The sequence below is a fragment of the Sander lucioperca genome, chromosome 20 (assembly GCF_008315115.2).
Source record: "Sander lucioperca isolate FBNREF2018 chromosome 20, SLUC_FBN_1.2, whole genome shotgun sequence".
In the NCBI taxonomy this organism is placed as follows: Eukaryota; Metazoa; Chordata; class Actinopteri; order Perciformes; family Percidae; genus Sander; species Sander lucioperca.
The window spans coordinates 9,894,270-9,920,175 of NC_050192.1; the positions used below are offsets into that span (position 1 = coordinate 9,894,270).

The 25,906-nt window shown below is 39.6% G+C and overlaps 1 protein-coding gene across 3 annotated transcripts in view; it reads left to right on the forward strand.

The window, feature by feature from the left end:
• Positions 1–12,980, forward strand: part of atp2b1a (ATPase plasma membrane Ca2+ transporting 1a) — a 33,797-nt gene extending 20,817 nt beyond the window's left edge. The window contains exons 12-21 of one of the 3 annotated variants that reach the window (XM_031313229.2): positions 1,066–1,245; positions 1,333–1,420; positions 1,506–1,612; positions 1,800–1,991; positions 3,726–3,939; positions 4,049–4,260; positions 4,416–4,523; positions 6,145–6,333; positions 6,956–7,045; positions 9,706–12,980. In XM_031313229.2, coding sequence (XP_031169089.1) covers positions 1,066–1,245; positions 1,333–1,420; positions 1,506–1,612; positions 1,800–1,991; positions 3,726–3,939; positions 4,049–4,260; positions 4,416–4,523; positions 6,145–6,333; positions 6,956–7,045; positions 9,706–10,083 — 1,758 coding nt within the window. In that variant the 3' untranslated portion in view covers positions 10,084–12,980. Of the gene's footprint in view, positions 1–1,065; positions 1,246–1,332; positions 1,421–1,505; positions 1,613–1,799; positions 1,992–3,725; positions 3,940–4,048; positions 4,261–4,415; positions 4,524–6,144; positions 6,334–6,955; positions 7,137–9,705 lie in introns of all 3 variants that reach the window. The other 2 variants (XM_031313231.2, XM_031313230.2) reach the window with 2 other exon arrangements.
• The last annotated feature ends 12,926 nt before the right edge of the window (positions 12,981–25,906 follow it).

A 25,906-nucleotide genomic window follows, 5' to 3' on the forward strand; every position in this document is an offset into this window, starting at 1 on the left:
GATATCCAGCACTACGATGAATCCTATTGTGAGAAAAAAAACAGCCTAGACATGGTGGAATATTCAGCTGCATAGAGTGCTACTGGATTTTGGGCCTGTGCTGTTGTCATTATCAGGGTCAGGTTATACTCGAAAAATATTAGTTTGTAAGGGGGGTGCCATGCCAGAAGGCAAAAGTGTTCATGCCTGACCACGAGAGCCACACTCGAAAGTGGCATGAAAAGCCAGCTGATATAAAGAGATGGAGATGCAACATCATATATATATATATATATATATATATATATATATAAGGGGATACTTTTTCAGTCTCTCCTTGAAGACATTCATAGTGTTGCATTCAGTGATGGAAATAGTGGTTCAGTGTCAAGAATGGAAAAAAAAGTTAGATGTTCAAACCCTGGCTCCTTTCTCGCCTCCGGACAGCTGGCTAATCACGGCGTGAAATGGGTGTGATTGAAGGTCCACATCTTCTCCTATTCCAACATCAGAAAAGTGTGCGGGGGAGGGAGTTTTCCGAAGCTATTTGAGCATCCGACAAGCTTAATGGGTTAGCTTGCGCAACTGGACGGTTGGGAACCCAGGCTTTCTGAGTAAAGCAAGAAAATTGAATGACAGGAGGTGCTGCATCAGCCATTTGTAAATGTAAGGAGTGACTCCACTTTGGCGCAAGCATTAACTACTGAACAAATAGAGGAGATATGATATTGTGGCTTTTGAAGGAGTGGTTCCACAGTGAGACAACTAAATGGATGTTAGAAATAGAACTGGGTCAATAGCTTGCTAGATGATCAACTTTCTTCTTCAGTCACTCATTTACTTTGGCTTTCTGCCATTATTACATTAGCATACACTCAAATTTTGCTGGAAACAACTGCCCATGGTTTTCAGGAGCAGTGAGACTCCAGCATACAGTCCCTGTAAATCTAAACAATGAGAGAAAAGCTGCATAGAGCTTTTATGTTACTAATGACCACTTCATAAAACCTGAACTTTAAATTCAATATCCCCAGTGATATGCAAAACATGTATTTCCACATTAATTGTGTTTCCGCTATCCTTCAGGTCCCTGACGCCATCAGGAAATGCCAACGTGCTGGTATCACAGTGCGGATGGTGACTGGTGACAACATCAACACAGCTCGAGCCATCGCCACCAAGTGTGGCATCCTACTGCCTGGAGATGACTTCCTTTGCATAGAAGGCAAAGAGTTTAACCGAAGGATACGCAATGAAAAAGGAGAGGTGGGCCTCAGCAAAATACTGTACCTCACAGTGACTGTTGAAAATGTACTTTTGGGATTCTATTAGGGTTTTGTCTCATGTTTCTAGATTGAACAAGAACGCATTGACAAGATCTGGCCCAAACTACGAGTACTGGCTCGCTCTTCCCCCACAGACAAACACACCCTAGTGAAAGGTAGTTCTGTTATTCTGGTATGAGTAAAATGTATGGAAATGTTTTGTTGTTGTTTCATTTTGAAAAACATGTTTTACTCTTCTAGGTATTATTGACAGCACAGTATTAGAAAAAAGACAAGTAGTAGCAGTGACAGGAGATGGTACTAATGATGGTCCTGCCCTGAAGAAAGCTGATGTTGGCTTTGCCATGGTGAGTTTTCTCTGTTTACTATCTTTGATTAGACTAGAGGTGTAGTCAAAAAGGATGCCTAAAAGATGCTAACATGGCCACATCAGTTAATTAAATACAGTCATACTGGTGATGTAGAAACATAAGAATATTAAATGTGTTGTCCTCAAATGCAGGCAGATTCTCGATAATCTTTTTTTGTCTCCAGGGCATTGCTGGCACAGATGTAGCCAAGGAGGCATCTGACATCATCCTGACTGACGACAATTTCTCCAGCATCGTCAAGGCCGTCATGTGGGGCCGCAACGTCTACGACAGCATCTCTAAGTTCCTCCAGTTTCAGCTAACTGTCAATGTGGTGGCTGTCATCGTAGCATTTACAGGAGCCTGCATCACACAGGTTAGCACCAACAGAGTCGGTTTCGCAAAAAAGGTCGGGGTCTGGTATAATTTTGGAAATACAGAAACGTGCTGTGCACCTTCAAACTGGCTGTATTTTGTCTCTTATAGGCCTTTTTATTGAATTTCCTCATGCATTCAGGGTTTTTCATTCAGGTTTTGCATTCAGGTATTAGACATATTAGATCGGGGTCCGGGGGTCCAACCCCAGGAGATTTTGAGCGTCAAAGACTTCATTTCCTGCATTCTGATACATTTTTAGGCACTAAGTTATGATGAAAACATCTTTATTTATGTCAAGGAAAAGACAAAATTCTGGTGGCAGGTAACAATTCAAAATATAAAATATAATGGAATATAATGCAGTAAGTACTACACTTGACCCCAAAGTCCAATTTGTTTAATTAATAACTTACTAATTGACGGTAACTTTTCCCCCCCAAGGAGCACTTTTTTTTTTTTGCTTGTAAGCTGAAAAATTTAGGAGTGACTTACATGAACTGTTATTAGCATACTGTTGTTGCTCATTTGTACAATAATATAACGTTATGAATTGTACAGTTTTCTAATTTGAAATACATTCAATTGATCAATAAATTATTAGTTGAATATACAATAGTGTAACTGACCACCACGGTTCAGCATGCATGTGAACTGTGGATTAATTGTAGTTTAACTGCCTCTCTTACGTGAACGGGGCGTAGCAGAGTCTCACTGCAGCAGGATGAAACCGCCTCTGCAGCTTTTCAGGGAGTCAGGTCAGTGCTGGTAAAGCGGGCATAACTGTGGTTTTCCTGCATACTACCGTACGGTTTGCATCAGGTGTTAAAACCAACTGTACGAAAACACAGAACTGGACCAATTTTTTAACCAGTTATGAAAACGTCTCCATTTAATACTGATGCCATCAGACGGCAGCGCAGCCCGCCGCGGACAGACAGCAGTCGGAGCTCGTCCGTCAGCAGCGGCTTCTCGCTGCGCCGCCGGACCCCTTGGGCAGCATTAGCACGAGCTTCACAGCGGAGCGTTCAAGTCCAGTCAAAACAATGCAGCTTTTGGCTTATCAGCGCCAGTTGCATGTGTAAAATATAGCAGCTGTGGAGGAGAGGGATGCTGGCTGCTGAAAATCAGACATTTTTGCGCCCGTGATTTTCCTTTGGCACTGGCTATAAACCTCTTTTTTTTGGGGGGGGGCGCTAAAACTTTCTCTATGCAGGGAAAAACCTAGGCATCAGAAATAATAAGCACCTGTGAAATTCCTAAATGATTTTTTGAATTCTATCTTTTGCTGTCAACATGAGCTGTGCTCTACAGCCCATTCCAGTGATTTAAATACAATATTGCAGATCTATATTAAATATTTAATAAATGCATCAGACCTATTTGTGTTTAATTCAGTCAACATCCTGTCCTGCCACCATAACTTTTAATTTTTATACCATTTGCATGTGTACGGAAACCAAATGGCTGACAAGGGCATACTTTTTTTTCCCCACGTGCAATTTGGTTCCTGTTAGTTGAAATATCTCTAATAGATGCTTGGAATTTCCACAGTGTTTGAAGAATTGAAAAATAACCCACCTATCACTGTCACATATACTGTAAAATCTCACTCATTGCCTCTCTTCTCAACTAACTTTGTTGCCTCTCTCTCTCTCTCTCTCTCTCTCTCTCTCTCTCTCTCTCTCTCTCTCTCTCTCTCTCTCTCTCTCTCTCTCTCTCTCTCTGCCTCCAGGACTCTCCACTGAAAGCAGTACAGATGTTATGGGTCAACCTCATCATGGACACCTTTGCTTCACTAGCCTTGGCCACAGAGCCCCCTACAGAAGCCTTGCTGCTAAGGAAGCCATATGGCCGTAACAAGCCTCTCATCTCCCGCACCATGATGAAGAACATCCTGGGTCAGGGAGTGTTCCAGTTAATCACCATCTTTACTCTGCTCTTTGCCGGTAAGAAGCTACTCTAGGTCATGTACACAGAGCAAGGGGACTTATTGTGCATTTCCTGGATAAATGTATCCATTTATTTTAACACATTCTCTCTTGACTCTTCCTGTAGGAGAGAAGTTCTTTGACATTGACAGCGGCAGGAATGCACCTCTCCACGCCCCGCCTTCTGAACACTACACCATTGTCTTCAATACATTTGTACTGATGCAGCTTTTCAACGAGATCAACGCCCGCAAGATCCATGGTGAAAGGAATGTCTTTGAAGGCATCTTCAACAACCTTATCTTCTGTAGTATTGTCTTTGGTACCTTCATTATCCAGGTAAAGTAGACTTGAGACTTCTGTGGCTAACTTTTCTTTGGTTTTCGTGAATGTGCTTGGTGACTCATGTTGGGAAAAAAAGATCAGTCCCACGAGAATGTTAAATCTCAACATTTGCTCTCTAATTAATTCCACCTCTCTTCCTGCCCCTCTAGTTCGTCATAGTGCAGTTCGGTGGGAAGCCGTTCAGCTGCGTGGCTCTGACCATCGACCAGTGGCTGTGGTGCACTTTCTTAGGCTTTGGCTCTCTACTATGGGGACAGGTATGATGTGACTATACAGCTGAGCTTCACCTTCAGTTGGCCCATTGGACAAAGCTATATGACACTGCCCCCCTGTGTTGGAGTTGGGGTAGTGGTTGTCTAAGAGTGACAGTATGTTCTACTGCTGTGAAGAGATGGGTAAACTCCCGAAGTCAACATGAATATTAAATCAGTTTTGAACAGTTATATGGTGTAGTTATATTGCATAGTACATAGCTTCAGTTAAGCTCATCTGAATTTTTCACAATGTCAAGGACCTTTTTACATTGATGAAATCTTTCTTTCTTTTTTCCTGTCAACAAAACTAATATATACATTTTTTATCTATGTATTTATATTTTTAACAATTTAAAAAGAAATGTATTTCAACTTTTAGATCTGAGTTATGTGGAGTATATTATTTGAGTTTTTTTGCCTTATTGTGTTTAAAAAAAGAGAAAAAAAAAGAATTGTCTGTTTGTAATTTCTGACAGTGAGATATTGAGGGTTGAGATTGCTCACCACTGATGAGTCAGAGTCATAATGAATGTTTGATGTAATTCTAGTTTGCTCTGACTGCCCACACTCATCCTGCAGAGCAGTGCACATAATGTGTCATTATCTTCTCTCGTCAATTCATCAAGAATGGTGTCGCCAACGTTTTTTGACAAGACCCAAATAAGCAGGGCTGTGCTGAGTGCCTATAAATTCAAAGAGCTGACAGTTGTAGGACTGAAAGGTGGCTGTAATGTAGAAAGACCAAGATTATTAATCAACCATTAATCAAGGTGCTGCTCTCCTCGTGCTAAGTTGTTGCTGCCCTCTGTTTTTAAATAGGATGTATTTTCTATAGGTTATTAATAAAGTCTAACTTAACTTTACTGTATGCATTAAGCAAGTTAGCAAATTAAGGTCAGCTATTGTGAGTTCAACATTGTCTTACCCTGTTATACACTTAATTGCTGGGGTGAGTTTGAAATATGTAGGACTGCAACTAACAATTATTTTCGTTATCAATGAATCTGCCAATTATTTTCTTGATTAATAGAATAATCGTTTTGTCTATAAAATGTCAGAAAATTAAAAAAGAAAAAAAAAGTCCCATCCTAGGCCATGGTGGCATCTTTATATTGCTTTAAGTATCTCACCATTTCTCCATAACCCAAAATATATTCAGTTTACGGTCACTTGTGACACAGAAAAGCAACAGATCATTTCGTCATTTCTCATTTGAGAAGCTGAAATCGGAGAATGTTTTGTATTTTTGCTTGAAAAATGACATTTTAGCTCTAATTTGATCTATCATTGTTTTAACATGATGAAATACTTGGGTAGGATGACTTACAACATCATCATTATCAGCTTTTAGTAACTCAGTTCCAAAAGTGTGGTTATCTATTAAGTCTAACTTCACTGTTGGATAGGCTTGGAGACGCTGAGCCAACCGAATGACGTCAAACTGACTGTCTCACATCGAGCTTTGGCAGGGCAGCTAATGTTCAGGGTCACTGGCTGCTTAATGTCCGTGATGTACCCAGAAACGTGGCTCGTTCTGCCATTAATGAAATGTCACTTTGCCATGCTGAGGAGTGTGACATTATCATAAGTCAGTGCTGCTCATGTAAATCCTAATGTCTTCCAGGTAATCTCTTCAATACCCACCAGCCGCTTAAAATTCTTGAAAACGGCAGGCCACGGCACCCAGAAAGAGGAGATCCCAGACGAGGAGCTAGACGAGCTTAGCGACAATGATGAGATTGACCACGCTGAGCGGGAGCTTCGCCGAGGCCAGATCCTCTGGTTCCGAGGCCTCAATCGCATCCAGACTCAGGTAACAAATCCACAGACCTTCCCGCGCACCACCGAGCACGGCACCCAACACCAAGGGAATCAAAAGCCATAAACCTTTTAACTCTCTGTTGCTCTTCCAGTTTAAAATCTATGTTTTGTTCTTTCTCTCGGCATTCCTAAAGAATGGCTCGTGCCCTAAACACAAAAGCCTTTCCTCTATTTTTCCTGTTCTGCTGCTGAACTTAAGCAGGTTCCTATGCCTACTTCTGACTCGGTCTGAATCTATCTGCTAAAACGAGACTAGTTTGAAGGTACTGATGAGAAGCAAGTGAATTGGATTGGATGGTAAGCACAATAGAACAGCGGAATGTTCCAAGAGCATTGGCATGGCTATAGCTGGAAGTATGGAAGGATTCGGCAGAAAAAAAGTGTGAAAGTGAGGTCAGAGCTTCCTCCGATCAGTGCCTTTAAAACAAAACATCCCCTTTTCCCTCTCTCTTTTAACTATAATGCCTAAATCCAATTTCCAAGTGTGTTTTTTTTTTTTCTATGGTTACTGGTGCCTTTTCTTTATTTTTGTCTCTCTTTTCTCTCTCCTCTGGCTGTATTGTGTTTTATTTCCTCTGGGGCTTTCTCCTGTCACGCTGTCTGATTCTTTCCAGATGGATGTAGTGAGTGCGTTCCAGAGTGGAACTTCCTTTCAGGGGGCTCTAAGGCGGCAGGCCTCCAACTCCAGCCAACAACAGCACGATGTAACCAATGTTTCTAGCCCTACACATGTAGCCTTTACTGCTACTACCACTACTGCCACTGCCGCCAACACCGCTTCTGCCACTGTGGGGTGTGAGTGCGTGTTCTCCTCTAGTGCATGAGACTTTTTTTTTTCCTTTTCTCTTCTGTTCTTCTAACATCTTCTTCTCACTTAACGTTGACACTTGTACTGTCTCATTTCTCTCCTAATACGCCCCCCCCCCTTCTTACCCTGTTTTCTTTTTAAAAAAAAAAAATACACCAAAAATACCACATCTTCCATATTGCTTCGATAACACTGCTGTATGTGTGTATATATATATATATATATGTATATATGTACCCTGTAACGAGGTCGCTTCTAGTGTCAAGGTGTTTTCTCTGTGTCATGTTTTTCTGTTTTGCTTCTGCTTCAGTCTCAGAAATGTAAAGGTTTTACTGATATTTCGGGGGGATGATGTGTATCTGCTCTTTGACAAAAATTCAATTCTGCATTGACCGTCACCAGGTTTGTCTGCAGCTGCCTCCGTCTGCTCTGTGCCCCTGTAGCACCCATGGGTCTGTGTCGCAGCTCTCTAGTCCCTAGTCGGGTAAATGTTTTGAGTATATGCCCATGATCACGGCCTAAAACAATAGAGACAAACCATGACATGGACCTCTGTGAGACATTGTATCCGAGTGTCAGTGGGTGTCAGTGAAGTAATGACCTTTTCTTCTTCAGCTGTGGCCGTTTCTGGGAGTTTGTTGTGAAAAAGAGGGTGTGTGAAGAGAGGGGGAGGCAAGGGAAACCAATAGCACCCTATAGTTGAGGAGCAGCTGCAGTTGATATGAGCGTTTGTTGGTGTGTTTGGATGCAAGGCTGTGCATAGTTTTGAAAGGTCTGACAGTGTTCGTGCCAGTCGTCCATTCAGAGTAGAAGATCACTGCATCGAGAGCGGACACGGATCATTTGAGGATGGTATTTTCTCCTGACTGTGGCCTTACAAGAACTGTGTGGCTGGCTGTTGACTCTTTTTGTCTTTCAGATCTTCCCAGGAAGACCATCTGACCAGCCGTGGATTTTAAATGTCTACCAGATGTCGTGAAAAGAGCTTAATGGAATAAATGACTGTGCTCTTGAATGTAAACATATGGGACTTTCCCAGACCAATTTACAGCAGATCCCATGTTTTTTCCCCCTGGCATGCTGAAAAATGATGCAATGCTGCAGTAATGTTTAGGTCTGTTGTCTCAGGTGGGACCTGATGGGTGCTTCCCTTCTAAACTCTTACCGTTTCCTTTCAGGTTGTTCTTCAAAAGAGTTGGAACGTTTCTTGAAGTCTTTTTGTGAATACATGTTTGTTGGCAGAATATGTCCACCTGGCAATGTGTTGCCTAAAACGAATGAATACCACTGACTCCCCACATATTCTTCTTTAGATTCTGTGAAATGTGTCATGGGCTATACTCAAAGGTTTACTACCATTGAACACAAGGTAGCGCCGCGCTCTGCATGGGTTCAAAGTCTCTGGTCTCGTTTGTGAGTTTTTTCTCTTTGTGCTGTTTGATATGTACACCAGCTTGTAGACATGCTTGGCTGCCGCAGCTTTTTTGTTTTTACTCCACAAACATAAGCTGTAACTGACCACCTCTTTCTTTCTTTCTTTCTTTCTTTCTTTCTTTCTGTCTCTATTCCTCTGCCTTTTTCTGTCTCTCTCTTTCATTCTTTCTCTTCCTGTCTTGGCTTTCTCTCTCCTCACTCTTTCCTAAGCATGTCCAACAAAAGAAAACTGTCCAGCCTCTGTCCCTTTTTCTCTGGTAGAACAGCATTCCTCTTGTCTCTTGGTTTCCTTTTGCATTTTGATTAATCAAACACAGGCAAGTGTTTTGTGAAATACTACTACTGTACTCACAAAAAAAAAATCAACATTCATTGAATTGGGTTTGACACTGGTTTGTACCCTTCCAAAGACATGCATTTTAAGAATAGTTTTTCTACAAGCACAGAGTCTGTAGTATGAGGTCTGTCTCCACTGGATGCAACTCAAGTTTTCCATTTCTGTGAAACACTTTTATTTTAATCAACACTGCGATCTGAACTGGCTCTTTACTGGCTCGCAGTCCAGTCTATCACACACTACTGCAACCTGAAGCCTTTTTACAGCTCAAGTCTAGCTTATGCTTTTACTTGTAGGCATTAGCATGAGGTTTTCTCCATCAGATTTAAATTCAGCGACATGTCCACATTTTGATTACTGTACTGTATATTGGGTACTCTAGAATAAATATACAGGCAGGACAGAGGGTTACTTAGAGAAACAGGAAGGGAAACACAGACAGAAGTGAAGGTGAAATGAATTGAACTGCTCATGTTTACACTTTTCGGCCAAACTAGTATGAACTTTTAGGTGTTTTCGGGGCCAACATAGTCTACTCTAGACAACTTATAGTTAGCCGGTATTACAAGTTGTGAATTTGCGACTCAACATAACTGCACACCTGCACGAGAGTTTCCCCCTCACTGAATTTGTTGCCCCTTAAACTCGCCTATTATTGACCAAATAAAACCTGCGCCCTCAGTTTTTAACTGTGCTGTTATCCAGGTGTTTAAATTCAAAACGCACATGTATCATTACTGAATGTGACTAAATGCCTGCTCCCTGTCCCTTCTCCCTCCCTCCAGATCCGGGTGGTGAATGCATTCCGCAGCTCCATCTCCCTCTATGAGGGGCTGGAGAAGCCCGAGTCGCGATCATCAATCCACAACTTTATGACCCACCCTGAATTTCGGATTGAGGACTCTGAGCCCCATATTCCCCTCATAGATGACACTGACGCAGAGGACGACGCCCCCACCAAGCGCAACTCTGCAAGCCCCCGCAACACCACGCCCACGCCACCCTCGCCCACCACCGTTACCCCCACCACGCCGGTCTCTCCCTCCCCAAACCAGAACAATAACGCTGTGGAAAGCAGTAACCACCTCCTCCCAGAGGGCCCCAAATCAGGAACCCTCTCGGCCCCAGGGAGCCCCCTACACAGCCTGGAGACCTCCCTTTGATCTGACCCCGCGCCACACGTCACCACCACTTTTCTACCCGCACCCAAGGAGCTCAACTCAGACAAAACTAACGAACACTTGCAGAAGAGAGACGAAGGGCTAAGAGGAGAGCGGAGTCTTGTGTGAGCTTGGCTTTGGCTGGACTAAAAGAACAGCAAACATTCAGAGGAATGTACAGCTTGGTGTGGATGCTTTGGTCTTCTTTTATTCTAGGTTCTTATTAATACCCCGCTGCAACACAAGGACTGTCTTCACCCCTCCCTCCTTGGTAACTTTTGTTTTTCTCTGTAAACAAGGGGTGATTATAAACTCAGATTGAAAGTGACCTGTTTTTATTATTCTATTATTATTATTATTATTGTTATTATTATTATTATTTTCATTGAGATGGGGAGGTCCTCCTCCTGGCTTGAAGATCGTCTGTAAGAATTATGAAAGAACCTTTAGCTTCTCTTTTATCTGAATGGTGTTGTATATTTATCTCTTTGGCCCTTGCTCATTCAAAACTTATTTCTGCTCCATTGGCTGTTAATATTTTGAGTTATTTATGTTTTTGGAAAAAGCAGGTCTGTTTACAAAGTTTGTAGATACTTTTTTTCTGTTTGTAGGCAAAAGAGCTTCCTGATGTATGATGCAGAAAACTGGGACAGAATAAAAAAAATGAATGAGAGGATTATTTCAGATACTGCTGTATTTTCAGGAAAAAAGGGTGTTTCTATTGAAACTTAACTATTTTTGCCTGCAAGTTTTGTTATATATTTGTAGATAAATGTAGAATCTTCTAGCCAAACCGATAAACACTAAGGCTTGTATAGAAAAAGGTCCTCCGGGCGAGGTGTTTTCACAGGAGACGGGACGGGAAAGACAATTAGGGCCTCTGTCCAATAACTGCTATAAATATTTACTTCTTCCATTTCTTCAATAGTTTTCATGTGCACAAAACCTTCTGGAGTTCTGGATTCTCTTTTCATTCATTATGTTGTGTTCAAGGATTTCCACATGTTGAAAGGTTCACTCATTAAAGGGAGTTGAGAAAAAAATCTGGGCCTGTATTTAGCAAGCATCTCAGACTGACACCTAGAATTATGCTGAAACAAAGTCTTACCTCGAAGTTGGACATGAGGTCCTTATGAAGTCTCCTACAGTGGCTTCTAGCAGGAAGTAGTAGTTCTCTTTTTAGATTGTTGTGGTTTTACACCACTAGCGTACTGTAAAATGGAAAATGTCTTCTTGTAGTAGTTATTAGTTGCGTTCAAAAGAGGCCGATCCAGATTAGTGGATGCAGGAAAAACGTGTGCGTATATGACTAATTTATGCATGTTAAGGCTACAAAATTTGTTTTTGCCAAAGCTCATAAAACACTAAAAAGACTTAAAGTTCATTTGTTGTTTTTTTTGACCACTTGAGTTCAAAGTAACGCTGTATTCAGCCAGTGCGCCTATTTATTTTTCAATAAGAAGTTCATATAAATGTGCCTTGGCTACAATAACAATGTAGACAATGCTTTGTCCCATCATTGGCCATCTGCAGGTGACTCCTCACAGATGAACACTGTTACTCCGCTAGCTAAACGTAGGACCTCAATCTGATCATTCTGGGCCAGTTGTGACTGATTCTCTCTCTGGATGCTTGATAAATATGGACCCTGGTCAACTTTTTTTTTTTCTTTTTCTTTTTTTTTATAATTAGTGTGTTTAATTTATTTTTTTTCTCAGCAAAACCTCTGCCCCCTACCAATGTACAATATTGACATTTGTTTACTCAGGCATAGAAAAAGTATTTCATTAAAAAAAAAAAAGGAATCTATAAAGAACATTAAAACTTCAGATTTTGTGTATTTAGATAGTGAAACATTGTATTGGTTAAAAAAAAGCAAGTGAATTATTTTCATATTTCATTCAGTCTTTAAAGATCATGCCTTAGGAAAAACTTAATTTTACTCCTGCAAGTTCTGTTTTGTTGACATTTTTAAAATCAAAAACAGAGGGGGGAAAAAAGTTTTTTTTTTTTTTTTTTCCCATCAACCCTGTCCATAAGACTCCTTTCACCATGGATAAATGTTGCCACATTTGATTTGTTTGTAAAATATTTTTGACATCTGGTGTACTGGAAACGCTATAGAATTGGACATGTGCATTTTTCAAGAATAAAGACTAGGCATACACTGGTATATATCTGCACAGGGTACTTTATTTCATAGCGTTCCTTGGGGAAAAATAATTTTGATACAAATCATAAAAAGTGTACCTTTGTATTTTTATGAAAATACTGATGATACCTTTCATCGTACTAAACCAATTTTGGATGATTTGACACCAATCACGTTATATGGGGAGGGTTTTGGCCACTAAAATGTGTGTTGTTCTGGAAATATTCATCTCAGGGTGCAATTGGTGTAAAAGAGAGAACAAGCCTCTTTTAGTTTGTATATTACCACACTTAATGAAATGTTTGGGACGGTGCTTGTCAACCACACAGGATGACTCGGGCAGCAGGCTGCAGATTCTTCTTGCAGCCTTCTGGCCATCTTCACCTGAAGGGCTGTGGACAGGGGAAGGAAGTGGAGATGTTAAATCGCAACGTTCTCTGAGGAAATATTGTTTTACTTTGTTTTACAGATGACAAAATAGCAGCTAGGATTGCATACAAAGTGAGAAATTGAAAAGGCAGAATCCATGTAAGGAGTTTGTTCTGTAGCTTCTTCCTGTAATGGGAATGAATGTTTTTCCATCTGTTTTATGGATTATTATTTTTTTATCTTTTAACATTTGGAAATAAAAGTACTTCATGTCTGTTTATCTTGAGCATTTTAAATGGATATCGTGATTGGATTTACATTTGAAACTTGTCGAGTAATGTGTATGGTTTTTAAAAATAAAAAAATGTATTTAGCCTAACTGAAGGGCCATGTTTTTTATTTACCATGCAGTATTTATGGAATGTTATGCATTCAAATGTGGTCTATTACATTGCTGCAGGCAAGCAAACGTATTGCAGAAAATCTTGACTTGAGTGATTGAGGGTCATTTTTACACAAGAAAGCTGCTTTTCTGCATAATTGCCAAATAACCATTGGATTCTAGCTAATGAATAAAGGAGCCAAATCACAAAATGAATACAGTGTAAACTCACACTCTCTGAATAGCCTACATAAGCAAATATATCTAACAGCTCTAGCATTACCTTTTAATTCTAAATTATGATGTGAGAGAGAACAGGGATTGATTGATAGTATTATAACCTCTTTGGCTGCACCCACAACTAGACTTCCCTCGCAGATTTTCAAATGACTTTTACCTGACTGCTGATGAATTCTCAAATTGACCATTATACCCCTATAATGGAAATATGTCGGCTACAACTAAATGGTGCTCAAATATACTGACATTTAGACGGACTGACTAACGTTAAATTAGGTCCTAAAGGGTGCCTGGGTAGCTCATGAGGTAGAGCAGGAGCCCATATATATTTTACTCCTCGACGCAGTGGCTGCAGGTTCGACTCCGCCCTGCGGCCCTTTGCTGCATGTCATTCCCCCTCTGTCTCCCCTTTCATGTCTTCAGCTGTCCAAAAAACAATCTTAAAAAAAAAATGATGTCCAATAAATATCTACCCAGATGGGGGCAAAGAGGTTAACCTTTTGATAGGGGTTTGTATATAGGCCTATATTAATATAGTTGCATAGATGTCCAGCCCAAAATATGGGCTTCCAAGACAACTCTCAGAGGTGTGAGACAAATTATAGGAAAACAATATTCTGTATGCCATTATACTTGATATACAAGTACATCAAATGAACTGATCTCGTATTGCATGTGTGTATTATTCAGTCTAGTTTGCCTAATTTACCTAAAAATCTTGCCAATCAGTCAAACTTCTCATTTAAAATAGTTCAGGGCATAGACTGTAATTGAATATTTTTTTAAGTTTGGAGTCTATGATTGGAGTAGGAACAAAACAATAACAAATCTATCTGGAAATAATGGGTGATCTAACTAACATCTGTGTGTGTGTGTGTGTGTGTGTGTGTGTGTGTGTGTGTGTGTGTGTGTGTGTGTGTGTGTGTGTGTGTGTGTGTGTGTGTGTGTGTTAGGGTTGCACGAAATTGACAAACTGTGATATTGTGATATCCATTATGAATATTGTGATATCAATATTCATTTTGATATTTTTAAACATATATAAAATGAAAACGCATCAAAATAGATTCATAACAAATTTTTCTTACAACACAAGGTTTATTTCAACTGACAGTCATATTGGACTGGTCCAACATGAATAAATGAATAAGGACCATGTCTACAGAACAGGACATGTTTTACTGGTTGGACAGTATAAAATAAATAACAAGAGAACAGGACAAAACTTTTCTTTCGCTTCTCTGATTCGTTCCGTTTTGTTGTCTCTATCTATTTCTTCACTTACACTGTCACTCTGTTGAAATATGCACACACATGGTACGCTACATAGGGTTTGTCACGTAGTGGACCCGTTCGCTGACGTGCACTAACATGTGCAAGTGGCACGGTAACTGGCCAATGAAATGATGATCATTATAGCGTTTCAAGCGGGCTCTAAATCAAACACAACTAAGCCACATAGCTAACGGACGGGACGCAGCGCTCCACAAAATAAACTAAATATTGCATACTTATTGCGATAACGATACTCAATATAGAGTCAATATATCTTGCACCTCTAGTGATATTGCGCAACGTGATATTGCAATATCCATATTGAGTCAATATATCTTGCACCCTAGTGTGTGTGTGTGTGTGTGTGTGTGTGTGTGTGTGTGTGTGTGTGTGTGTGTGTGTACAAATACAGTGTAAATGCGTATACTGGGGGCCTGTCAGGTAGAAGGAATAACTCAACACTGTGGAGGTCGGTAGTGAGTAATGCACAGATGGCCAGTACCTCAGACAATACGCCCTGAGACATTGTGCAAGTGCAGCATAGCTGTGGTGGAAGCAGTATTCAGATTAGTTAAGTCAAAGTACTAATACCACATTGTGAAAATACTCCACTACAAGACTAAAGTCCTGCATTCAAAACCTTACTTAAGTAAAAGTATGTATTATCAGCTAAATTTATTTGAAGTATAAAAGGTAAAAGGACGCATTCTGTAGAAAAATGGTCCCTGTCAGTGTTTTACTATTATATATATATGATGTTTTTGGATTAATATTACTGCTGCATTAGTCTCACATTGCCAAATCTCCACAGTGCTGTGTCAGCACTGGAGAATGCTGCCGCATTAATGTGTATGTTGCATTTTTCTGCTGTAGATGTTTGAGTTTGTGTTAATGTTAACTTATTTATATAGTGTTGGGTAATTCAATCTTAGAATCAGAATCAGAATACTTTATTGATCCCCTCAGGGAAATTATTTAGTTGCAGTTGCTCACAGTCAAATTCAAGGTAAAATAAGAGTAACAGAGCAAGTCAAAACGAGTATAAAGTAACATAGCTAAGAAATAAATAAAAATGTTAAGTAGAAGTAAAGTGAGATTAGTTTACAATAAAGATTCGGTTAAAAAATTGTTTGAAATGGATTGTACACATTTTATTGTAGTGCAGTGTCAACATTAAGTACAGTGTCAACATTAATACAGTACTGACATAACTAAGTACTGTGTGGATATAAGTAGCAGCAGTGAATAAATAACACATTTGCACATGTAGCTGATAAATTATTGCACCAAGTAATTATTATACATAACTGTCCAAGAATATTGCGATGTGGAGATACAGTACATGCTGTTAGAGCAGTTTTGACACTAAGCGTGTAACACACAGAGAGAGGAGTTATAAAGTCTGATGACCACAGGCAGGAATGACCTCCTGTGGCGCTCTGTGGTGCATCGTGGGTGTCTGAGTCTGTTGCTTCTTTTTCGTGTGTCATAAATAATGTCATTGTATAGTATGCCATACATTTTTTATTCAAATGTCATAGTATAGGCTGTGCCATAAAAACGTCATAATAGGCTATAGTGCGTCATAAAGTGGCATAGTAGCCTATAGTAAGCTATGCCATAAAGTTTTTCAAAAAAGGCAATGTCATTAAAAGGTCATAAAAAATGGCGTAGTATAGAATGTCATAAAAAAAGGAAAAAAATGTTTTATAAAAAATGTCTTAGTATAAGTTGGAAACAGTTTTACCTACAGTTATGTCAGCCTTTTATTCAAAGTAATTGGGTCCTACATGAACACACAATTTTCTGCGTTTTATTTGTTTTAGAAAATGGTCAGGCTATGTAGCCTACTTCCATGCATAATCAGAATTTTGCAATCAGGATTTCATCGAACTGTCAGAACATTAAAGGTCCCATGGCATGAAAATTTCACTTTATAAGGTTTTTTAACATTAATATGCGTTCCCCCAGCCTGCCTATGGTCCCCCAGTGGCTAGAAATGGCGATAGATGTAAACCGAGCCCTGGGTATCCTGCTCTGCCTTTGAGAAAATGAAAGCTCAGATGGGCCAATCTGGAATCTCCTCCTTATGATGTCATAAGGAGGAAGGTTACCTCCCCTTTCTCTGATTTGCCCGCCCAGAGAATTTGGCCCACCCATGAGACAGCCATCATGGCTTTCAAACGAGCAAAGTGGCAGTTGGTCAAGGCCACACCCCCACCTTCCACCTTGCCCCCCCTCTCTACAGACACAGAAATGACACATAGTAAGGAAAGCTCATTGTGGCACTGGCTGTAGTGGCTGTAATTCTGCACTAATGCTGAATTTTGGGAAAGAGACTTCAGATACAGTAGACCACTAAGGTCTTTATAAAAGCATCCAAAGAGCACCATGTCATGGGATCTTTAATTATTTGTGCCAGCACTTTCACCACACTTACAGCAAGTGGCAGTGTTGTAGGCCTAATAGGCTACTCCAGACCGGTCTTGGTCTCAAGACCACTTTTCGAAGGTCTCGGTCTCATCTCAGAATCGAACACATTTGTAGCCTACTCGGTCTTGTCTCGGTCTCGGATGAAGAAGACTCAGGATTTTATTTTTTTTATAAGACCAATCAAGCCCACAACTTCAGGGCTAACACTAAATTGCCTGTGTATCTACTGTGATTGGATGTAAAACGTCCTGCTTCAAATGCAACCAATAGCCTACTCTTTTCTAGTAAGGTCCTTAGTCTCGCTTTGCCAGACCTCCCTCCACCCTTGCACACTGGGTCCGAAATGTACGTGCAAAAATTTCGGACATTAAAAAATAAAAACGACCTCACTTTGTGTCAATCATGTTTTCATCATTCCATAACTCAGATAGTCTGCTGTCAAGATGGTAGGCTACTGATGAGGAGAATGGAAGAGGGGAATATGAGAACGCAGACAGAGAAAGAAGAGCAACAGCTGTATGTTATGGAGACAGAGAGCTAGGGCAGCGCAACTCCTTCAGGTAGCCGCCGTGCCAAACACAAGAAGACGCAGGCAGAGAGGACAGGCAGAGAGGTAATGGAGAAGGTGAGAGGCAGAGCGACAGTTCAGCGTTACATTTTGTATTGTTTTTGCGAACAACTTCGCAATAGATTAATTAATACGCATCGGACTCAGTGTGCAAGGTTTCTGTGCTTGGCGAATTTTTAGGCAGACAGACACGAAAAAACGCATACGAAAAATTCGGACAGTGTGCAAGGACCACGTTCCCCGCCCGCTTAACACGCACTCCCAAAGTGAATGTAGAAGAAGCTCTGGCTGTCTGGGAGATGTCCGCCAAATCGTTGGTAATAACATTTTATAGAAGAAAAGAAAACACACAGCAGTGTAAATTCTGCAATGTAGCTAGCCAACGCTAACCGACACAACTGCGGGACCACCTACATTTTTTAAGCTACACTTAGTAAGGAAGCATAAAGTAAGGTGTGGTGTCTTAAATAGTAATGCTGTGATGCTGTATGAAGAGGAATCCGCCGACACTGTTCTTGATTATAAAAAAGGTTTATTACAAGCAAAGATTCAGCATCAATTTTACAAACTCCTGCAGAGAGCTTGGAGAACGACCAACGCGAATTCTTCCAAAAAGTCGTTCTGAAGTTCTGCTGTTAACACAGGGTATATATTCTATGCATTGTATGACCTAAAGTGGGAGGGTGTATGTGTGTTCCTGGGGCCCCTCTGCTAATGTAATCAACCTCATAGCATAATCTTATAACAAACATGTTCCCATACACTGTTGAACATAGGTTTCCTGTAGGCCTCTCCAAGGTCATTAGTTGACTGTGCCTAAACTGGTTATTCGCCATAGAATGACAGAATACACATTTACCAGGACGTGTACTTATCAGGACCCCTTTCCTGTCATTGTTCCAGACCCAGCATCTGCATCCTCTCTTATACACAGGGCCCCAACTCCACCATAACCTCAATAACATAGTACAATATGGAATACGTTTAAAATGAATATATGTAGGCATAATTAAACATAAGTCAAAGTTATATATCATCAGATACAACATATTTCCCCCCTTCGAGACTTAATAAAGTCTCGAAAAACAAAAAGAATATAATTACTACAGAATAACACTTCTCATATCAGGTTCCTTATAGTATAACCTTTGGCGTGTAAACAAACTTATAGAGTGTAACAAAATGAAATTGTTGGAGTGTGAGAGCGAAAAACCCATCTGGCAGCTGTCTTTCAAATAACCATCAATCAATCTAGATAGGAAAACTCTCTCACGGTCCCTCTGCCTAGGCGACCACCTTGGTACTCCAGATCAATTAGAAACTAAATCTTTATCAAATTATAGTTATAGTTCAAGCAAATACATGTGAAAACCTCAGAAAATGAAATAAAATCAAAACAATGTCCAAATTCAGGCTAGTCGACCCATAGGACCATCCTTTGGACCTTTCCCTGCCTGGACCCCATTTCCCTAAGCGTCAACAAAAAAGAAAAACATCTGAGATCTCCATATATTCACTTCATGACAAAAACTTCATTATTCAAGCAATTAATACAAAAATATGATACAAAATATGCTTTTCTTATGCAAACATGTATATATCAGACAAACACAGGAATGTAGTCCACTACATTGCAGCTTCTCAGCAATGTTGAATATCAATGCAGTGTTGGTGTGATGAAATCTGAACAGATCCACACCATCCTGGTTCAGAGTTCTCCTAGTTCCTTCATATTGTCCATGTTTGTATCTGTATCCCCTCTGCACATTCTCCCATATTCTCTGGAAGAAAGGAAAACACCAACCAGTATCTTTTTGCAAAACAACACATAGAAATAAAACATCAAAATAAGAATAAAAAATAATAATACCAAAAATAATATATGATAATATGAATCACATTCCAATTCCATTTCCCCCCTTTGATTAATAAGACAATACTAAATACCACTACAAAATCCAAAGAAATGTGAAAAAGCATACAGTAAACCAAACCCTTAGTTTAAACAATATTTGTAATCATTTTGTAGCATGTAAGTACTTGCTTTTTACAAAGTACCACACAAAAGTCTCTCCTCACTGTTTGGTTACCAAATAGTGGGTGTAATAAATCTCCTCATGTCCAACTCTGTCAACCTCATCTATGTGACATTCCTGTTTAAATTAGACACAAGACAAACCAAGTCTGCTTGCTAATGTAATATGCAGAACAATCGTTCCTCTCCATTAAATTGTTTCTGTAATTGATAAACCAAAATTGTAATCACTATCAAAGTTCAATGAACTACAGAGCTTCACTCTGGAGTTTTTATAAGTTATTATTATTTATTTTTTACCCTTTAACATTTACAAGCTTAAGTGACACCACTGCAACTTATGCAGAATAGTGAAATTCAAATCAGATTTCTAAACCTCTATATAAATGACAAAAGATGCTGATCCATCATTGGGCTATAATAACTGATTTCCATTCGCAAATCTTGGAGAGAAATCATGAACAAATGACTGGTACACTATAAACAACAAATAAACCAATGCAAACAACTTTTAATTTGAGTAGACTATATCTGTGATTGGGAGTTGTCTTATCTTTTCTCACATTATCACTGCTAATGTTTTTATGCATTCTCTATGCATCCCTATTTTACTTATAGTTACACAATTGTTCTAAGCTTACTTTTAACCAAATTCTGAGAACAGCACTCTCAATCTGCTGTTTGTAACAACTTTACATCAATCCAATCCAAATTCATACATGAGATTACTTCCCAATAAATTATCTGGGCAACACTCAAATAATAGAAACATCTTCAAAAGTTGCCTATGTCATTAGACCACAAAAATAAAACAGTGAAATGTTCTTTTAACATTTCCTGACACACCAACCAAAGTAGCATATTTGTCACTAGTCTTGTTAGAAGCTGTCACAGGAAAATCATTACAAATTTAACATAATATATTTCACCAGATACTGACAAAATGTAAGGTTTCATACCAAGTTGCTTAATTCAGAGGTATGGCTTAACCCTTCATATAGGTGTGTTCACATAGGAGTAACTCTATTTTAAAAGCAAAAATAATTACTTCTTTAGAGTATGTGTATTTTCAAATTGTGTGTTTGTTGGTGCATTACCTCCTTTTTATGTATTGGTGCGTTGATGCGTCGATGCGTCAGAGCAAATCCGATCTCTCTCACTCCTCCCTCTTTCTCTGGTCAGTCTGCTGATGTCAACGCTCATCTGTGCAGATCTGTACCAACTTGTGACTGTCCTGATCCTCAATTGTTGGATCTCTTTCTGGTCCTGATGACACCAGCTGACACCCCCTTTCAGATCTTCCGGGCATCTCTAAAATCTTGGTTCCAGACTCCTATAAGGGTTCACCAGTCCTCCTCTGTAATTTCCTCTGGAGTTTCTTCCTGGTCTATTACACTCACGGGCAAAGTGTCCATCCTGTCCACAATTGAAACACACTTGTGGTGGTTGCATAGAGTATGAATCAAATCTTCTTCCTCTTCCTCTGCCTAAGCTTCCTCGTCCTCTTCCTCTCCAGTTCTGTATCTGTCCAAAAACTGGCTGTGGATATAAAACAACTGGAACCACGAATGGTGGTTGGAGCAACTGGCTTGACTGGAATTGTGGCGGTAATTGTTGATTTGGTGGGCATTGATTCTGCATAACCAAAACCTGCTTCTTGTCCTTCTTATTCTCCACCAGCTGCATTTGATTGAGTGTTCTGGGAGTTTCTTGGTCTTGTTCTTTCTGCTCATTTCTATATAGTTTCACTTGATGGGCTATATGATCTGTATAAGCACCTTTTGCCATGCTTCCAAGTCCAATCACCTCTGCTAGTTTACTCCTTACTGGCAGGGGCAGCACCTCCTGCAGTTTGGTTCGCAAAATTGACTGTTCCAGTTGGCTCACATCTGGATCATTTCCGGTAATACGTCTCCACACCTGATAAGCTCTTGTCACATAAGCTTTCGGATTTTCTTCTTGTCCCAATGGTTCAATCAGGACGTTATCTGGATGCACATTTGTTGGATACTCATCTCTCAGCGCTCTCCACAGGCGACCTCTACTTGCAGCAAACAACTCAGGATCATATACAGAATTCCCCACATATCGCTTAAGTCCTGCTCTCTGGAAGATCTCTCCCATAGCTGGAATCCCAACAAGATTAGCCAAAAGTCTCTTGATATCTCCTATGGCATACTGTCTTCCCGTCGTAATTTCTTCCAACTTTGCAATCCAAGGATGTGCTCCGTCTTGAAGAGTAGGCAATTTATCAAGAATATCTGACATATCGGTATTCTGCAAGGGCTTATACTCCAAATCTTGAATGATCACTGGAAGCCTCTTCTTCCTTGTGCCCCTTTGTCTTGGGCGCAATGCATACTTCTTCTCCACTTTCTGGGATCCTTTTTTCAGCAATTTGTCCCTCTGTATCTTCAGCTTCTCAAAGTGCTCTTCCAATCGCTCCATGTCTCTTTCAATCTCTTCTATGCTAATCGCTGCAGGATGGAATCCTGTAGCTCCTCTGCTCTCCAAATCTTCATTACTGTCTCCATCTTCACTTTCATCACACTCTTCTGAATCACTCTGATCATCATCATCATCATCATCATCATCCTCCTTTGTCTTGCTAAACCTCAGTCTGCCCTTAGTTTCCAGATGTTTCATTTTCTTCTTACTTTTGGAGCTTGGATTCATCTTTATGGTTGTTTCAGCTTGTCCTCTCTCAATTATTAGTTCATCTGTGAATGTTTCACCAAAGTACTTTCTAGGCATGTGTGACGTTACTTCTTTAATGTCAGTCTCTGGTCATGCCCTGGGAGCCATCTGGGTGTCCACTTCAGTCACTTAACCATGGACAGTTGCAAATCTGTCGCCCCTCCTTCTCTGCTGCTCCAGTTCCAGATGCAGTTTCTGGTGCAAGTATGTGGGGGATGGGACCAAAGTTGACTACCAAATCAGCTTGTAGAGGAGTAAGACAGGTCTGCTCTGACATCCATCGAGGCACACTGAATAAACACAAAACACAACACCTCCGAGAAGCATTACTTGTACTTTAATCATACTCATTTTAGTTTTCTTGCTTCTAACCTATGACATCATTGATTCAAAATGTTGCTACAAAAATATTACCTAAGTAAGGAAAGTATCATAAAATATGTACTTAAAATACTAAAAGTAACAATGTAGAAAATCCTCACATTTCTGAAGCTAGAAATGATCCCAACCGTCCTGTCAACTAACTAAGCATTTAAACAGCTAATCAGTTCAACTGGACTTATAGGCCTATATATTTGTTGAACAGTCTAACAACAATAAAACATCATATTCCATAAACATATGTTTGTTCTATTCATTTCTTATGATATGTCAGATTACAATAAAATCCAAAAGCAATTTGTCTTGGAAATTGCCATTAGTCATTCCTGAAAATTACATAATTTATCTCTTTTCCCTAAGTTTTTGGTGCTTGTGGTATAGCAGTTTTTACTATTTTCATCTAAACGTCTTCCCTCCTGTAGATTATAACCCCAATGCTGCAGTTGTCTCTGTAACAACAATATTAATATGAACTCCAGTATCCTAATTCAAAAGTACATTTATCTCTTTCTTTGTCTTTCTATCACTTTCACAACACTCTCTTTCTGTCTTTAACCACCTTAGTACCTTATTGTACCCTTAACTTTCTCTTAAAGTCATGCCTTTTTTCCATTGTCCCATAAAACTTTCTTTTCCCTTTCTACAGCATACACTTAACATCTTTTCTCAGCTTTCCTGACCATCTTTTGTAACAATGGTTACCCATTATTAACTCTAACTGTTTGATTAGGATTGAATTGACTCGCTGTTTCTTCACAGGAATCAGATTCATTCATTCTGTTTTCCACCTTCACAAATGTCACTCATTTCCTTGGTGCAATGACATAACCACACGTGACAGTGGAGAACTTTAGCAAAATCAAAAATCTTATAGTATTATCAAATTTTTGAATTGTTTTATTCAAAGTAAAATCATTTTAGATGCCTCGCCACTCAAAACAAGGGGTCCAACATTTTAAAATGGCAGCGGTGACAATCCTGAAGCCCATCAATCAGTCCTCTCATCTCTTACTTTCAATAGAGGTATAGAGGCTGGAATTTTCTTAATCCAGGGTGATCAATCACTGATTTGAGTTCCAGCAAGTCACCTATGCCAGCTATTAATCTCTCTTTTTCCTTTTTCTTTCAGGCCTGAGCCTTATTATCCTACTTTTATTCTCAAATCTTTCTCCCAATTTTTCTTTTCATGCTACAGAAGCAAGCATAGTTAAGGCTTCCTAATTAGAAGGACATTTCAAATTCTAATGCCATTTCTCTAGGTGTTTATGACATTTTCTCTCTCTTTTTTTATCAACATAACTCTCATTTATAAATTTGATGGATCTTAATCGTACAGTTTCATAGTCAAGCAATAGCCACTTTAATGTTTTACTAAGCTGCACTGAACCCCCCTTCTCCTTTAGCCGCTCCGTCTCTGCCCTTTAGTGCACGTAAGGAGTGGCCTAAACTTTCTGTGAAAACTGAATTCCTAGCATTCTTGGGCATGCGCAGATCAGTCAACAGTGTGATTTCACAGTGTGAGGAACTCCACTGGAGTTAAGGAACCTAGGCTCACACTCAACCAAAAGAATAACTAAAGAATCACTCAGCTTACTTCAACATAGAATTTCTTAATCTCACTAGTTTCAAAGCGGCAGATAATGCAAATAGCAATATGCTATCATAAAGCAGTTTAAACAATCTCAAAGAAATCAGAGAAAACTTAATGATTCTTACAAATTCTCTCAACAGACAGACCTATTGTCTCTCCATTTTTCCCTTCAACAGACCACATTAAAACAACAATGACACGGGACAAAACAAACCAACACAACACATAAAGCACAAATACTAATTTGAAGCTTCTTATTTTTACTATAGTCTAGGCTATTTTCACATCCTCCAAAGGGGACTCATAAGTTTTTATATGTTTTTGAAAACGTTCTCCTTTGAAGAAGACTCATAAGATTATTAAACAAAAGTCCTCCCAAAGAAGGCTCATACATTTTAACACATTTGAAAACGTTCTCTTGAAAAAGAGACTCATATTTTAGCCATAATGAACAGAATACCTTTCCTTACAGATAACTAAAACTCCTGTTCTCAACCAAAACATATATGTATATATCTATCTAATATAGGATCCTTATGACGCATGCACAGCCTATCACACACAGCAGAAACACCACTGTTCACACACACCGCTGTTCACACACACTCTCTCTCATACACACAAAAGTCGACATCATTCATGCATGTAATTCCTAAAAGAGTCTGCTTTCCGCCGTATTGTTTTTTTTTTTTGTCTTTTTTTTTTTGTTATTTTGCTACCTAGGTGTAGGAGTCCAATAGCAAGCCCGCTTCGAACATTATTCGTCAACAATGCATCGATTGGGAAACCTACCATTGAACTGTTAGTCTACACCTCAGTTCTCAGAACTGGCTCAAACTTTTCATCTAATAAAAGTTCAAGACTACGGCCCATCCTGTGATCGCCTTTTTTCAAAGGGCTTTTTTTTGTCAGATTAACGGCGTTATCCTTTATTCTTTGTTTTTGTTGATTTCTCTTTATTGTTCCTGTTCTTTTCTGTATTCTTTTATTTTCTCTTATTTCCTTTTATCTTCTCCTTATTACTTCTTGTTTTTGTTTTCTCTTGTTTCCTTTTTCTTTCTTTATGTTGTTTAAGCCGAATTGCCCTGGCCAGGGTTAAACTGTTTTCTTTAAACCAATTTGCCTATTCCTTATAACCTTTTCACATTGTCTATGTGAATATTCCTTAATCCCTTACTTTTTTCTCCCTTTTCTCTATTTCTTCACTTAAATTTCCTTTTCCTCTGTTTCTCTGACTTCCTTAAGCCTTTGCTTCATTTGTCTCATATTCCTTTTTCTCTATTTCTCTAGCTTCCTTAAAGCATTTGCTTTGTTTTCTTCTTATTTCTCATATGTTAACTCACACTTCCCCCTGTCTGCGTTGATTTTAACGCAAATAATTTAAAACGGAACTTCCCCCTCACACAGCAATCACTACACAAAATACACACAGGTTTGACACGGTGCAATCCCTCAACGCACACACAGAGCCACACATGAACTGACCAGCGCCCAAATAGTGAGAAAGCTCACCTCATAGTCGACCAATGAAGCGGGAGTCAGTCCCTGGGTGCCCATGATGAAACGATGACCTGGGAGATGCAACCGATCCCATCCTCGTCGCCAAAATTGTGGTGTCTTAAATAGTAATACTGTGATGCTGTATGAAGAGGAATCCGCCGACACTGTTCTTGATTATAAAAAAGGTTTATTACAAGCAAAGA